The sequence below is a fragment of the Enhydra lutris genome, unplaced genomic scaffold (genome assembly GCF_002288905.1).
Source record: "Enhydra lutris kenyoni isolate GAN:26980312 unplaced genomic scaffold, ASM228890v2 scaffoldscaffold46, whole genome shotgun sequence".
NCBI classification, from domain to species: Eukaryota; Metazoa; Chordata; class Mammalia; order Carnivora; family Mustelidae; genus Enhydra; species Enhydra lutris.
Genome location: NW_019154130.1, coordinates 5,392,580 through 5,408,296, shown reverse-complemented (window position 1 = coordinate 5,408,296; position 15,717 = coordinate 5,392,580). Strand labels below are relative to the sequence as shown.

The 15,717-nt window shown below is 42.6% G+C and overlaps 1 protein-coding gene across 3 annotated transcripts in view; it reads left to right on the top strand.

Annotated features, from left to right (window-relative positions):
- LOC111156483 (kinetochore associated 1) overlaps nucleotides 1–8,121 on the top strand; it is a 76,236-nt gene extending 68,115 nt beyond the window's left edge. Inside the window, exons 57-63 of one of the 3 annotated variants that reach the window (XM_022517409.1) lie at nucleotides 1,000–1,054; nucleotides 1,137–1,200; nucleotides 1,727–1,856; nucleotides 3,355–3,444; nucleotides 3,904–4,049; nucleotides 4,901–4,991; nucleotides 7,204–8,121. In XM_022517409.1, the coding sequence (XP_022373117.1) occupies nucleotides 1,000–1,054; nucleotides 1,137–1,200; nucleotides 1,727–1,856; nucleotides 3,355–3,444; nucleotides 3,904–4,049; nucleotides 4,901–4,991; nucleotides 7,204–7,224 (597 nt within the window). In that variant the 3' untranslated portion in view covers nucleotides 7,225–8,121. Of the gene's footprint in view, nucleotides 1–999; nucleotides 1,055–1,136; nucleotides 1,201–1,726; nucleotides 1,857–3,354; nucleotides 3,445–3,903; nucleotides 4,050–4,900; nucleotides 4,992–7,203 lie in introns of those variants that run through there. The other 2 variants (XM_022517411.1, XM_022517410.1) reach the window with 2 other exon arrangements.
- The last annotated feature ends 7,596 nt before the right edge of the window (nucleotides 8,122–15,717 follow it).

The window sequence follows — 15,717 nt, the reverse complement described above, 5'->3', positions numbered from 1 at the left end:
GCCTTATTCATTTTTCGAAATCCTTTCTCTTGTCTGCTTGGCCCTTTCCTGTGGCTCTTACGTAACGTCTGGCACACAATAGTATAAGTTTTATTTTCCGAGTTGGGTTCTGATGCTTTTTTTCCCCAAATGAAACAATAATGAATCGGCCAAGATTGTATAATATGACCCTGAACTATACAGTTATGAAGAAAATGACCCAAAGGCACCTGCCTGGCTCAGTCAGTAAAGCATGCAACTTTTGATCTTGGGGTCATGAGTTTGAATCCTGCTTTGGGTATAGAGTTTACTTTGAGAAAGAAAGAAGGAGGGCGCGTGGGTGCCTGGGGCTCGTACAATCCTCATTTACTTTGAGGTTGGTCAGTTAAGCGTCTGCCTTCGGCTCGGGTCATGATCCCAGAGTCCTGAGATCGAGTCCCACATCTCTGAGCTCATCTGAGCTCCCTGCTCAGCATTAAGCCTGCTTTCTCTCTCCCATTCCCCCTGCTTGTGTTCTTGCTCTTGCTGTTTCTCTCTATCAAATAAATAAATAAAATCTTTTTTAAAAGGAGAGAAAGGGGCACCTGGGTGGCTCAGTGGGTTAAGCCTCTGCCTTCAGCTCAGGTCATGATCTCAGGGTCCTGGGATCGAGCCCCGCATTGGGCTGTCTGCTCAGCAGGGAGCCTGCTTCCTCCCTCTCTCTCTGCCTGCCTCTCTGCCTACTTGTGATCTCTGTCTGTCAAATAAATAAATAAAATATTTTTTTAAAAAAATAAATAAATAAAAAAGAAAAAGAAAAGGGAGGGGGAGAGAGAAAGGAAGGAAGGAAGGGTAGGAAAGAGAAAGAAGGAGAGAGAGAAATTGTCCTAAAATCTAACCATCTCAAACAGGAAGATGCCAGTGTATGATTTTGGTCTTAGCATCCTGAACATAAGCTCTAAGCACATAGTTCTGTGACTACAAAACCAGAGAGTTCGTGAAACCCCAGGCACGAATCCCAAAATGTGCTTGTCTCCCCAGGTTCCCTACTTCGGCAAAGCTTGGCAGTGTGTGGTTCAGATACCCCTGCTTTCAGGTATTTCTCTCTCCCCTGAAACATCGACAGTAGCATTTTATAGCTCTGTACGTGTGTGTGCATTGTTGCTGTTTATTTTCAGCGTCTTGTCCTCTGAGCCCGAGTCAGTTGTCAGACTGCTGTGAGAGTCTCGTCGCTGTTCTAGAGTAAGTAAAATACTTGTCTTCCTACCCCAAAAAGTCATACCTGTTGCTTATAAAATTCCTTTCTAATAAACCTGTCTTTCGAGTCATTCCTTCTTTTGGGGATGTGAAGCACAGCACTTGTTTCTAGGGTAAACTGTCTCTCATATTTTTACAGTGTCCACTCTGCACAAGCAGCTCGTAAACTGAGAGTCAGTAAGCCTTCTCTAAAATTAGTCTTAATTAATGTACAGAGTACTTTTCCAACTACCTCCATCACGCAGTGTCTTCAGAGAGGTTTTGAGTCTTCAGAGAACGTGTCTTCAGGCACGTGTGGGCTCTCAGACATAATCACAGCAGCAAGGAGCACTCTGTGCTCCCGTAGGTTGTTTTATTCCACGAAGAATACTGTGAAAGACTCAAGCTACTCATTCCTAAGTGTATGTTATGCCCCAGCACTTTAATGCTTAAAATCATTGAAAGCACCGTCAGGTAATTAACTCATGAATTAATGTAAGTAATACTAACAAACTCATGTGCTCTCTCGAAGATGTCCCGTTTCAGATGATCTCGACATGGTTGGAATAGCCAGGCAGTATGTCCAGTTAGAGCTCCCTGCCTTTGCACTGGCCTGTCTAATGCTCATGCCCCACTCCGAAAAAAGACGTCAGCAAATTAAGGTATTGTGGCAAATTATTCCTCTGGGGCTGCCCAAGAAACAGGTCTCATACTGCACGTCCCCAGCAAAAGGCTTGCATTTTCCTTTTTACCAGACCTGCAAGGCATTGAGTGCATCCGTTTGAGTGGGGCGGGATGTTTGTATGCAGGTTTAGCAGGAGGTAAGCCTGAAAGATAGATCAAGGTCCATCTGAGGGATGCCTTAAGAGGGGTTTGGACCAGGGCACTCAGGTGGCTCAGTCGGTTAAGCCTCTGCCTTTGGCTCAGGTCATGATCTCTCGGGTCCTGGGATCGAGCCCCACAGCAGGCTCCTTGCTCAGTGGGGAGCCTGCTTCCTCCTCTCTCTCTGCCTGCCTCTCTGCCTACTTGTGATCTCTGTCACAAAAGAAAAAAAAAAAAAAGGCGAGAGAGATTTGGACCTTGTTCTCCATCGGGTGGAGGTCGGGGGACAATCAGTTTTCCTACAAGAATAAGATGAAGTGCTTGATCGGAGGAGAGAGGCGGCAAGAAGGGAAGAGTGGGAAGTGGGAAACCGTGGACTGGACATGTATCTTACTTGGTCCACACACAATAGCCTGTGGGCGGCCCAGAAAGGCTTGAGGGGGTCCGTCCCCAAGGTGGGGTGGTGGCATCGAGGATGAACTGGATAGGGCAGCTTGACTTAGTGATTGGATGTGGGAGATGAGAGAGGGTTTTGTGTGTGAGTGTCTGACAAAGGGAGCCATGAGTACTTTGAGGACAGAACTTTTAAAAATAACTCATTCCCTATACAATACAGAAGAAATAGAACAAAGCACTTGGTAATGATCTTCGGTGTTTCCCCAAAGGTAGATAAGCCAGTAGATCGAGACCTACATAAATGAACATGCATATTTTTTTCATCTGTCATTTGGTTTGTTCATTTTTTCACAGCCATCTGTGCTTGTCTTTGACTTCGGGTTATTTTATTTTACCTTTTTTTACTATTTTTTACTATTCATAAACTCATCCGTTGATGCTTTTCAAAATTTTAGTATTTAAATAGATTCCTTTTGGCACTTAGAATGACAAAATACTTGTTAAACAGCTCTTGCTGTTACAATAGGTATTTGTAAAATGTCTTCTTCCTTATTTCCATAATTTTTTTGTTACATGATAGAGGTGGGTTTTTTTTTCCTATAATAGAAATTCTTTTTTTTTTTTTTTAAGATTTTATTTATTTATTTAACAGACAGAGACCACAAGTAGGCAGGGAGGCAGGCAGAGAGAGAGAGGAGGAAGCAGGCTCCCTGCTGAGCAGAGACCCTATGCGGGGCTCGATTCCAGGACTCTGGGATCATGACCTCAGCCGAAGGCAGAGGCTTTATTTAACCCACTGAGCCACCCAGGCGCCCCTCCTATAATAGAAATTCTTAAAGATATTCCAAATTTAAAAATGAAAACCTTTCAGATTTAACAGAAATTAGTAGTAATAGCACTTTTCCATTAACTGTGCTTTGATTTTTTTTTTTTTTCCTCTAGAATTTTCTGGGCTCGTGCAATCCTCAGATCATTTTACAGCAATTAGAAGAGCATATGAATACTGGCCAGTTGGCAGGATTTTCACATCAAGTAAGCGGCAATTTCATTTCATTTTTGCTATGAAAAATTTGATATTAGAAGGTAATAATTTTCCCCAAATGAAAATTAAGCTGAAAACTACTATATCTTTTTGGCAATATGTAAAATTATTTTGCTTTTATTAAAACCTTTGTAAATTTTTTAAAAGGCAGAGACCCCTCTCTCTTATTTGGGCTGTGCTCAGTGGAAAATCTGTAGCCTTAAATGCTTGTTGTTGTAAGTAGATCTTATTCGGAAAAAGTCCCAAAGTGCTTAACAGTAATTACTTCTTGCTGATTTAATCTGTTACTAAAATGGGCCAAAACCTCTCCCCTTCCCCACTCCGTTAGAAAAAAGGCTTAGTTACAACAAAATGCTCATTTAACTTGTGACTGTAAGAAACTTCTGGGTATTGCATAAGGCCTTGGAATTTCACACATTTTTAATATAATGATACCTGTTATTCTATAGATTAGAAATCTGATTCTGAATAATATCATAAGTAAGAAGGACTTTGGGATTTTGGCAAAGACAAAATACTTCCAAGCATTGAAATTGCACATGATGAATGCAAGCAACATCACTGACTTGGTAAACTATCTGGCAAGTGAGTTAAGGTAAGTTAATTAGCAAACAAACAAAAACATCTTACTGTAGAATTTCCTTAAAATTTACCTTTATTTTGGAGGGAAAGATCAAACAGTTGCACAACTCTCTGGTCGTAACAAAGGGCTCGGCGTTTTAAGCTATAGCATTACTACACACACCGACAGGCTGGTCGTCCTGTAACTCAGTCCCTTCGACCGTGAACTTGGAGTCAGACAATCAAATAAACTTTCTGAACCCCCAGATAGGTGTCTCACAGTCCTGCTTCAAAACCTGAGTTACAGCTTTCTTCCTTAGACACTTGCTCAGAGAATTGGGGGCTTTTATGTAATATAATTTTTGCTCAGCCTGATTGTCTAACTTTCCCATACCCACAAGTTTAGAAACCAGCTTCTTGGGTTGGGAATGGATTTGGAAAGTGAAAAGGAGAAGGGAGAAATGGCTGGCACTGATGAATGGCAGCCCGATCAGGACGGAAGTCTTTCCTGGGCCATCCACACATTTCTTCTAACTGCGTTGGCCACTCAGGATGCATCCCTTTCTTATTACCATGCCATGCATTTCCTTCTGCTTTTCCATGCATTTCCTTTCCTGCTTGTGATCCAGCCAGTGCTACATGTTGTCATTTATAAACATTACTTTTTAAGATATAATCCATATATATATATATGTATATATACATATATATATATATATACATACACACATGCACATATAGGCCCATATTTCAAGTATGCAGTTTGATCAATTTTGACTTATATATCCCTGCAAAGCCATCACCACAGTCAAGATAGCAAACATTTATGACTCCCCCACTCCCGAGAATTTCCTCATGACTCTCTTTTGCTCTCCAATTCCATAGTTTAGATGAAGCTTCAGTTTTTATAACTGAATATTCAAACCACTGTGGGAAACCTGTACCGCCAGACACCGCTCCCTGTGAAATCCTGAAGGTAAGGCTGGCCCACTGTTACTTGGGTCCTGATCTGACACCATTTATATTTTTAGGGTCTTGACATTGAACCAACTTGTTCTGGTGTTGTGGAGATAAATGTATTTTTATGTGTAACTGCGTATATTGTTGTATTTTGCTTTTTGTGTAAGTGGGTCCTAGACCAGATATCAAGAGGCCATGATTCTACTCTGCGGACAGTGTGGCCTCGGACCAGTCGCTGAACCTGTGCGGGATTTAGTTTTTGGATCTGGACCCCATGGTCTCTTGGATGCTTTCCAGTATTACAATTCCTCATAAAGTCTTATTTTTCATATTGAAGCAAGTGAAAAATTTCAAGAAGCATTGATTAATTGGGGATTAATTCCTTTTAATTCTTCCCCTTTTTAATTACCAAAAACACATTCACTATAGAAAAAAAAATTGAGGGGCGCCTAGTTGCTCAGTCGATTAAGCATCTGTCTTCAGCTCAGGTCATGATCCCAGGATCCCAGGATCCCAGGATCCTGGGATGGATGCCCCACATCGGGCTCCCTGCTTGGTGGGGAGCCCGCTTCTCCCTCTGCCTGCCATTCTCCCTGTTTGTGTGCTCTCTTTCTCTCTCTCTTTCTGACAAATAAATAAGTTCTTTAAGAAAAAAAAAAAATTTTTGCAAGAGCCGAAAACAAACAAACAAAACCCTAATCTCTTGAAATCTCGCTACCACAAATAGGATCACTGTTAACATTTTAGTATACATCCTTCCAAAAGTTTTCATGTGTGCAATATGCATATAAGTTATTCTTACTCCTATCCTTAACTTAAATATAGGGTAAAATTTTTTACTCTTTTTTATTTATTTATTTTTTTCAAGATTCTGGTTTTTTGGGGGGTGGCCTGGGTGGCTCAGACAGCTAAGCATCTGCTTTCGGCTCAGGTCATGATCCCAGGGTTCTGGGATTGAGCCCTGTTTCGGGCTTCCTGCTCACAGGAAGCCTGCTTCTCCCTCTTCCTTTGCTACTCGCCCTGCTTGTACTCTCTTGCTCTCCCTGACAAATAAATGAAATCTTTTTTAAAAAAGATTTTATTTTATTTTTTAAATTTTTATTTATTTATTTGCTAGAGAGAGAGAGAGAGAGCATGAGGAGGGGGAGCCACAAGCAGAGGCAGAGGGAGAAGCAGGCTCCCTGCTGAGCAAGGAGCCCCGTGCAGGGCTCAATCCCAGGACCCTGAAATCATGACCTGAGCCAAAAGCAGACACCCAACAACTGAGCCACCCAGGCGTCCCAAGATTTAATTTTTTCTTTTAACTAATCACTTCACTCAACATGGGGCTCGAACTCACAGCCTGAGACCCAAGAATTGCATGCTCCACTGATTGAGCCCGACAGGCACCCCTAAAATTTTTTACTTTGATCATGTTTTGGTAGTTTTAGTAAACCTTATTAAATTATTGTGTCTTTTTTTCCCTCCTTGGGTCCAGATCAGGCATAAAATAAGCCTACATTTTGTTAACTTTCATTAATAACTTCCCTTGTACACTTCCAGTCTGTGCGTTCAATGGCATAGATCACTTTTTTTTATTTTTTATTTTTTATTTTTTATTTTTAAAGATTTTATTTATTTATTTGACAGAGAGAGATCACAAGTAGACAGAGAGAGAGAGAGGGAAGCAGGCTCCCCACTGAGCAGAGAGCCCGATGCGGGACTCGATCCCAGGACCCTGAGATCATGACCTGAGCTAAAGGCAACAGCCTAACCCACTGAGCCACCCAGGCGCCCAGATTACTATTTTTTAAAGGGAGATTATTGGGGCACCTGGGTGGCTCAGCTATTAAGCATCTGCCTTCAGCTCAGGGCATGATCCCCAGGTCATGGGATCAAGCCCTGCATCTGGCTCCCTGCTCAGTGGGAAATCTGCTTCTCTCTCTCTAACTCCCCCTGCTTTTGTTCCCTCTCTTGCTATCTCTCTGTCAAATAAATAAAATCTTTAAAAATAAAAAAATAAAAGGGAGATTATTGATTCAGGATACAGATTTGTGGCCCTTAAAATGTATGTTTTCCTCTAGTCCTATCTATCTAAATGCCAAATAATTTAATATAGAGATTTTTAGCAATACAGTTAAGTCTTCAATTTTATAATTTTTTTTCAATTTTATAGTTTATCAGACTGTTTTCTATTGAAAAAGCTAAATGACACTAATAAAAATGCTTCTGTCCTTCTTCCCATTTAGATGTTTCTTAGTGGATCATAGTGGATCATCCAACCTTTTTTAAGAAGAACCAAGGGAAGTTTGGAGTCTACTATTAACTAATCATATTTATTACAGTTTTAAAATTGTGCAATTGATACAACTTGTCAAATGTTAACCAGCAAATAACAACTAAGGCGCTTCACAGCAGTCTGATTATGCAGTAAAGAACTCACATCTTAAATTAATAAACCTTTTCTTTACCAGTCACTTGTATAAACTTATGGACACTATCTTTTCTGCACCCCCTATGAAGTAACTAAATGCAAAGATACTTTGCTCCCTCCACAAGATAAAGGACTACTTATATCCTGTATCTTCAGATACAAATAAGAACAGTGTCTGTATTTCTAATGTAATTGGAGTAAATATGTCCTAAGTTTTGTTGCAGAGGTACCAGTGGCCAGGCTGAAAAACAGAAACCACTGTCTAGCTATCTTAGGCAGAGGGATTGGATGCCAGGAATTGGTTACAAAGGTGTTAGAAGGACTGAAAAACAACAGGGAAGTGGGGGCGGTTGAGGGGTAGGGGGGAGGCTAGAGAGGCAGAAGCGGAAGGGGATGTTAGCCGAGATCAGAGCCTGCTGAGGACCCTGGGTTGGGCGCCCCCACTTTGCAACACTGAGTTAGAGGAGCCCACAGCTGCTCTTGGTCACCCCCCTGCGATGACTGCCGCGCGCCACGACCAGAATAGAAAAGAAGCAAGTCTTTTGCGTTTTCCAACCTTCTAATTTTCATGCCAATGCCAAGAATGACAGAACCAAACCAGAACCCATCTGGCAGGGGGGCTCGGGAGACTCAGTGCGCCCGCTGTCAGCCGCAGCAGTACGCAAGCTGGCCTGGGGGGGGGTGGGCAGTGTGGAGCTGAAGGCCTGCAGCCGCCCCCAGCACCCCGGCCTCTGCAGTCTTTTTCTAGAGAGGTGTATAACTTGAATAAACTGAATTTTATAAATCAGAATGAGCTTCTCTTTGTTTTTCCAGTTGAGAAAAACATTATTTCTATACAGAAAACTCAGTGTAGCATTGTGATTAAAAACTTGGGCTTGGGGGGTAAAACTAGCCTGGATTTGCATCCTAACTCTGCCCCATACTAGCTACATGATCCCGGACAAGTTACGTAACTTCTCAAGGCCTTAGTTCCCTCATTTGTAAAACCTCCTGAGGAGGTTTAAATGCTCCTCCACTTGCTCTGTTCTGGACATTTGGACCATACCAATATTTTTCACAAAGCTTTTTTCCGTATTTGGGATTATTTCCTTTAGATGGATTCCCAGGAACAGACTGACCAGATCAAAGGGAACGAAGAACATCTTAAAAGCTCTTGATGCACATTGCCAAACTCCGTGTGTTCTCAAAGATCTTCACAAACGCCCATTCCCACCAGCAAGAGGCAGGTCTGCTTTACCTCTTCTCCCTAACATGGACCAGTCTGACTTTTAAAAACTTCCTGCTGGTATTATAGGTGAAAATGGCATCTCAGATATTTACGTCTGTATTTCTTTGATACTTATGTGATGGGACCTTAAGAAAACCATCTGACTGCTTTTAGAAGCAAAACCTGGAATTGTCTTCTTGGGCATAAATGTGCAAGGCACAGAAGGGGTCAAATGGTGGCACCAGAAGGTAACAAATGGGGAATGACTCTGTGTGCCCGCCGGACTCAAGCTAAGCTGAATGATTCTTTCCCCATCTTAACACTGGCTTCATTGTTCCCAGGAAAGTTCTGACTGGTGAAGGGTTAGCTTCTGGCATGCCACAGAAGTAACTTTTTGAAACATAAATATATTTAAATTTATTTTCAGTTTATCTGAACTTCAGATATGCAATTAGCCAGAATCCTTGTTCTATGTATTGTATTTTAATTAGCCTTGATTATTTTCCACTCTTGTCTCCAGACAGCCATTCTCCATACCGTTTATCCTTAAGCCAGATCTTTTCTGGACCTTCCTCACACTTTACACTGGCTCCCCATTTCACTTAGCCCAAGACCCAAGTTGCCAACTGAGGCACATAGTCATCTTTGTTCAAATCAGACACAGAATCCATTTTAGGAAGATGAGTTACAAAAAGGCTCCCCTCGAGTTGGTTAAGCGTCTGACTCTTGATATCCGCGCAGGTCTTGATCTCAGGGTCCTGAATTCAAGCCCTGCATTGGGCTCCACGCTGGTGTGGAGCCTACATTTAAAAATTTAAAAAAGGATGGGGCACCTGGGTGGCTCAGTGGGTTAAAGCCTCTGCCTTCAACTCAGGTCATGATCTCAGAGTCCTGGGATCAAGCCCCACATCGTGCTCTCTGCTCAGCATGGAGCCTGCTTCCTCCTCTCTCTCTGCCTGCTTCTCTGCCTACTTGTGATCTCCGTCTGTCAAATAAAGAAATAAAAAAAATAAATAAAAATAAAAAATAAAAATAAAATAAAATAAAATAAAAATAAAAATTTAAAAAAGGAAAAAGCCTCTCCCCTGGATAGATCTACTGCTAAAAGGCACTCCTGGAAATGGTCACATTTGTAAAAAAAAAAAAGGTGCTGAATTTCATGGGTACTTGGGTGACTCAGTTAAGCATCTGACTTCAGCTCAGGTCATGATCTCAGGGTCCTGGTACTGAGCCAGGCAGGGGCTCCCCACTCAGCGGGGAGTCTACTTGTCCCTCTCCCTCAGCCACTCTCCCCACTGGTGTGTGCAAGCACTCTTTCTCTCTCAAATAAATAAAATCTTAAAAGACAGCTGGACTTCAGTTACAGCTCATTGCTACCTCCCATTCATATAGTGGCTTAGGAAGGTCCTGCATTATTTAGCCGCAGCTTCCTTTCTAGCCTGGATGTCTATCACTTTCTCCTTTGGCCAGCCTTCGCAACCAGCCCGACCAAAGTTGCCTACCCCCCACCAGTCACCTTATATGGCATTTACATTCTTAGTTCCTTCTTTTTTCTTTTTTTTTTTTTTTTAAGATCTTATTTATTCATTTATTTATTTATTTATTTGTCAGAGCCCGGGGCAGGGGGTGGGGGGGTGGAAAACACAGCAGGCAGAGTGGCAGGCAGAGGCAGAGAGAAGCAAGCTCCCTGCCGAGCAAGGAGCCCAATGTGGGACTCGATCCCAGGACCCGGGATCATGACCTGAGCCAATGGCAGCGGCTTAACCAACTGAGCCCCCCAGGTGTCCCTCTTCGTGCCTTCTTAAAGCAATCCGAAGTCATCATGGCTGACGGGTTTATAGCTTCACTAATCATGTTGTCCCCAAACCGTAGAACAGAGTCTCATATAATAGACTTAATAAATATGTATGAAATAAGTTAACTATCTATTTTCAGGGTAAAATTCCTTCCTCGAACGTGTCACGATCATGGGAACACATGACAGCACCTGGTTACACGGAAAGGGGGAAGTTAGCAACAACCAACTAAAGGCACTGCTATATTTAGTTCTCATGACTCATGCCCAAACTTTCATCATCTCTTGCTCTGAGTGAGGTGACAGATTTCCATTGCTTTTAACTACTTGAGGTAGAGAATTTTATTAGCAGGGTGCTCTCCCTCTGCTCCCTTCTGGATGGAAATCCTGGCCTGGCAAAACATTGGATATTCAGTCTTCTTTCTCCTATGTCTTCTGGGGCCCAGAGATTTGGAACCTGTTTGCAGTGTTTATGTAACACATCGGATCCCTTGAAATGAGTCTAAATGTTAACTCACAACAGCTAAGTCTTACCATAAACTCTACAAAACATTAGAGAAAGACAAAGTGGTAGCCACGTTTTCTGGCATTCTTTACATATTTGGAAACAACCAGAAAGCAAGAGCATGTGCTTCTAGACTCAACCAAAGCTGAATATTTTCTAAAGGGCAAAAAGAAATTTCTAGAGCAATCCTCTTTTTGAACTCTCCATCCAGTGTTCATAGAACTCAAGAATGTGACCTGTAAACTGACTTTCCCTTGATAACTACTTATAGCTTTTTAAAAAATATTATTTATTTATTTGACAGAGACAGTAAGAGCAGGAACATAAACAGGGGGAGTGGAAGAGGAAGAAGCAGGCTCCCCGCTGAGCAGGGAGCCTGGTATCGGCAGGGCTCGTTCCCAGGACTCTGGGATCATGACCTGAGCGGAAGGCAGATGCCTAACAACGGAGCCACCTAGGAGCCCCTCTTATAGCTTTTTTTAAAAAAGCTTTATTGAGGTATAGTTCAGATACCATACAGTTCACCCATTTAAAGTGTACAACTGGATGTTTCACAGATATAACCATCATCGCAGTCAATTTGAGAATATTTACCTTACCTCTAAAAGAAACTCTGTGTCCTTTAGGGGCTAGCCCCCTCCAACCCTAGCCTTCTCCAAAGCAACCACCACTGCTATGGCTTTACCTATTCTGGACCTTTCCTATAGATAGAGTCATACGATATGTGTCCCTTTGTGCCTGACTTCTTTCACTTCGCATGCTGTTTCCAAAGTTCATCACGGAGCATGTGTCACAGCTCCATTTGTTTTCATGGTGGAATGAAATTCCATATTATGGAAGGACTATGCTTTGTTTATCTATTCATCCATTGATGGACATTCTGGTTGTTTCTACCTTCTGGCTATTATGAAAAACATCACTATACCCGATAGCTTTTGAACCACTTTGATACTTTCAGATTTTTTCAACATTTTTTCAATATGTATACCTAGACTCATCCAAGATACCAGATAAGACTGAATGATCGTGGGCACCTCAAGTGGCTCAGTTGGTTAAGCGTCTGCCTTCTGCTCAAGTTATGATTCCAGAGTCCCAGGATCAAGTCCCACGTGGAGCTCCCCACTCAACAGGGAGTCTGCTTCTCCCTCTGACCCCTCCCCTGTCTCGTGCTTTCTCTCATGCTCTCAAATTTTAAAAATCTTAAAAAAAGAGAGAGAGAGAGAACATCTTATTTATGTGAATATGCATGTGTATATGTATGAAGCATTGGGACATTCCTTGTTATCAAAGAGATAAGAGATCAACCAGAGGAATGATATCTCAAAACCAAGATTATATTTTAATATTTTTTTAAAGATTTCTTTATTTTAGAGGAAGAGAGAGAATCTTTTTTTTTTTTTTTTTAAAGATTTTTATTTATTTATTTGACAGACAGAGATCACAAGTAGGCAGAGAGGCAGGCAGAGAGAGAGGAAGGGAAGCAGGCTCCCTGCTGAGCAGAGAGCCCGATGCGGGACTCGATCCCAGGACCCTGAGATCACGACCCGAGCCGAAGGCAGCGGCTTAACCCACTGAGCCACCCAGGCGCCCAGGAAGAGAGAGAATCTTAAGCAGACTCCATACCCAGCACAGAGCCCAATGTGGAGCTCGATCTTATAACCCTGAGATCATGACCTGAGCTGAAATCAAGAGTCAGATGCCCAACCAACTGAACCACCCAAGAACCACCCTCCCAGGATTTTTTTTAAAGGTATGTGTGTATGTATGTATGTATTTAATGTTTTATTTATTTGAGAAAGAGCATAAGTAGCAGAGTGGCAGGCAGAGGGAGGAGAAGCAGGCTCTCTGTTGAGCAGGGAGCCCGATGTGGTGCTCAATCCCCGGACCCTGGGATCATGACCCGAGCCGAAGGCAGACACTTAAACGACTGAGCCACCCAGGTGCCCCAAGCTTTTATTTATTTTTAGAGAGAGGAAGAGAGCATGAGTGGGAAGAGGGGCAGAGGACAAGGGGAGAGAGGATTTCAAGCCAACTCAGGCTCAGCTCAAACCAGACACAGGCTCCATTTCACGACCCTGAGATCATGACCTGAGCTGAAATCAAGAGTTGGATGCCTAACCGACTGAGCCAGTCTGGCGCCCCTCAAAACCATGGTTATTGCCAAGTCATTTTTTTCCCAATATTCTTTTTATAGACTTGATTTTTTTCTTAAGCCTTAAGAAGATATGTTACTCATAATCCATAGGTCTGAGAGCAAATGGCCAAAAAAGAAGTCTTGAGACATTTCCATGCCAAAGAGGTGACTTTATTAAAGCACGGGGACAGGGATGCCTGTGAGGTTCAGTCGTTAGGATGCCTGCCTGCAGCTCGGGTCATGGTCCTGGGGTCCTAGGATCGAGGTCCGCGTTGGTATCCCGGCTCAGCTGGGAGTCTGCTTCTCCCTCTGCCTCTCCCCTTTGCTTATGACCTCTCTCTCTCTCTCAAATAAATAAATAAACTAAAAAAAGAAAAAAAAAAAAGCATGGGACAGGACCCGTGGGGAGAAAAATCTGCATTGTAAGTGTGAAGTGACTAATTATATAGCGTTTTTTATCCTCCGGAGGGGGAAGATGACATTAGGGCTCCAGGAAATTGAGTGTAAGGGTTTCCGAAGATCTAACTATTCTCAAGATTGTGCTTCTCTTGTAAATCATTAAGACAGTTACAAATTGATGGAGTCTTATGTCCTTCATGACTGTGATCTTTATCAGTGGCCATTTGCTTTCTCCTTCCTTTGTTCTTGGGCAGTCACGGAGTACCTATGAAATGTCACAGAGACCCCACTTCCACCTTGGGGCGGGGGAGTATGTGGAGTGTCAGGTCGCCTTTTGCACTCACCTTGCCTTTTGTTATGTCATCAAAAAGAAGAAGTAGTAATTTACAAAATTTCCTCCTCTCCTTCCCACTCCATTATGTCACATGTCCTATAGTTGCTGTTTTTGATCATAGAAACCGGAATGTGTAGGCAAACGTTTGTCATCAAATGATATGAATGCATATGTTCTTGCTTGTCTGGCTCTCTTTTACATTTTTTTTTTAAAGATTTGGGGACAGACAAGCAGACTTCATGCTGAGTGTGTGATCTCACGTCCTTGAGATCACGACCTGAGCCAAAATCAAGAGTTGGTTGGGTTTTTTTTTAATTAAAGATTTCATAAATCTTTATCATAAATAAAGATTTTATTTATTTATTTGACAGAGATCACAAGTAGGCAGAGAGGCAGGCAGAGAGAGAGGAGGAAGCAGGCTCCCTGCTAAGCAGAGCGCCCGATGTGGGGCTCGATTCCAGGACCCTGAGATCATGACCTGAGCGGAAGGCAGAGGCTTTAACCCACTGAGCCACCCAGGCACCCCTGCTTGAGATTCTTTCTCCCTCTGCTCCTCCCCTTGCTCCCCTGCTCTCTCCCCACGGCCCCACTCCTGGGTGGGACATGTGTGCTCTTCTTCCAAGATGCTCCCAACTATCTTAATATTAATGTCTTGCTAGAGGGAAAAACAACTTTAACTTGACAATGGAAAGGCCTCTAGTATCCTGTGTCTTTAACACATGAGAATCCTGTTGAAACCTCTCTTCTCCTTACCTCCCCCAGCTCCCAAGTATATAACCAGTCACCCCTCACCACCCTGGGGCAGCAGCACTTTCTGCCCACAGGTCCTGTCCTCATGCTTTGATAAAACCATCTTCTTGCACCAAAGACGGTTGGCTCCAGACCTCACCCCCCCAAACCTCCCCTATTTTCCGAAACCACATCATTTGGATGAAGTATATTCTCCTTTAAATGACCATGAGCTCTCTACCTAGCCATTGATCAGAAACAACCATAATTACTAATTTTACCAGAGTAAAGTAATATACAGAAAAGTACAGAAATCATAATGGATTTCCACAAAGTGAACATGCCCGTGTAATAAGCACCTAAATGAAGACACAGAACATTCCCAGTATAGACTGGGAGCCGTATTCTTTCTTTTTTTTCATTACATTTAAAGAGAGTTTCTAATTGTGGTAAATGCACATAACAAAATTTACCATTTCAACCGTTTTTAAATATACGGTTTATTGGTAGTAAGTACACTGACATTGTTGGGTAACCATTGATGGGAAGAACAGGGGCAAAAGAAATGCAGATAACCTTAAATCTCTCTTAAATCTTACAACCTCCGGTAAGTCTTCTTTAACGTATAAAAGTCCCTTTGGAAACTTCTTTATCTCTGCCTCTCCAAGATCTCGCTGGCTATCATCCTCCAATCAAATGGCCCACTGATAGACATCTGAAGGGTGTCACCAGTAAGGTTTTACTAGATAGGAGTAAATGACCTTATCTAATAACAGCCAGACCCTCAAGACCCTCACAATCTCACTTCCAAATTCCTTAGAGACTTCCTTTCTCTCCTAACCCCCACCAACTAAAAGGTCTATAAATCAGTCACTCCTCACAACCCCAGTGCAACCCTTCCTGCCCACAGATCCTGCTTCAACAAAAACACCTTTTTGCACCAAAAGCGTCTCAAGAATTCTCTCTTGACCCAGAGCGTATCAACCATCACCACGATCCATCTCCAGAATTTTGCCTTGCAAAACTGAGATTCCATCCACATTAAACACTAACGCACTATCTCGCCATTTTCCCAGCCCCTGGGAACTGATACGAGGAACAAAGGCAAAAGAAATAGAGGATAAAATTAAGCTTCCTTATGATAACGGAGCGGAAGGCTAGCTGGAGAGAAAGCACAAGCCCACACCCTGGCCCCATCCTGGGACATTCTTCCCGGAAGCTCCAAA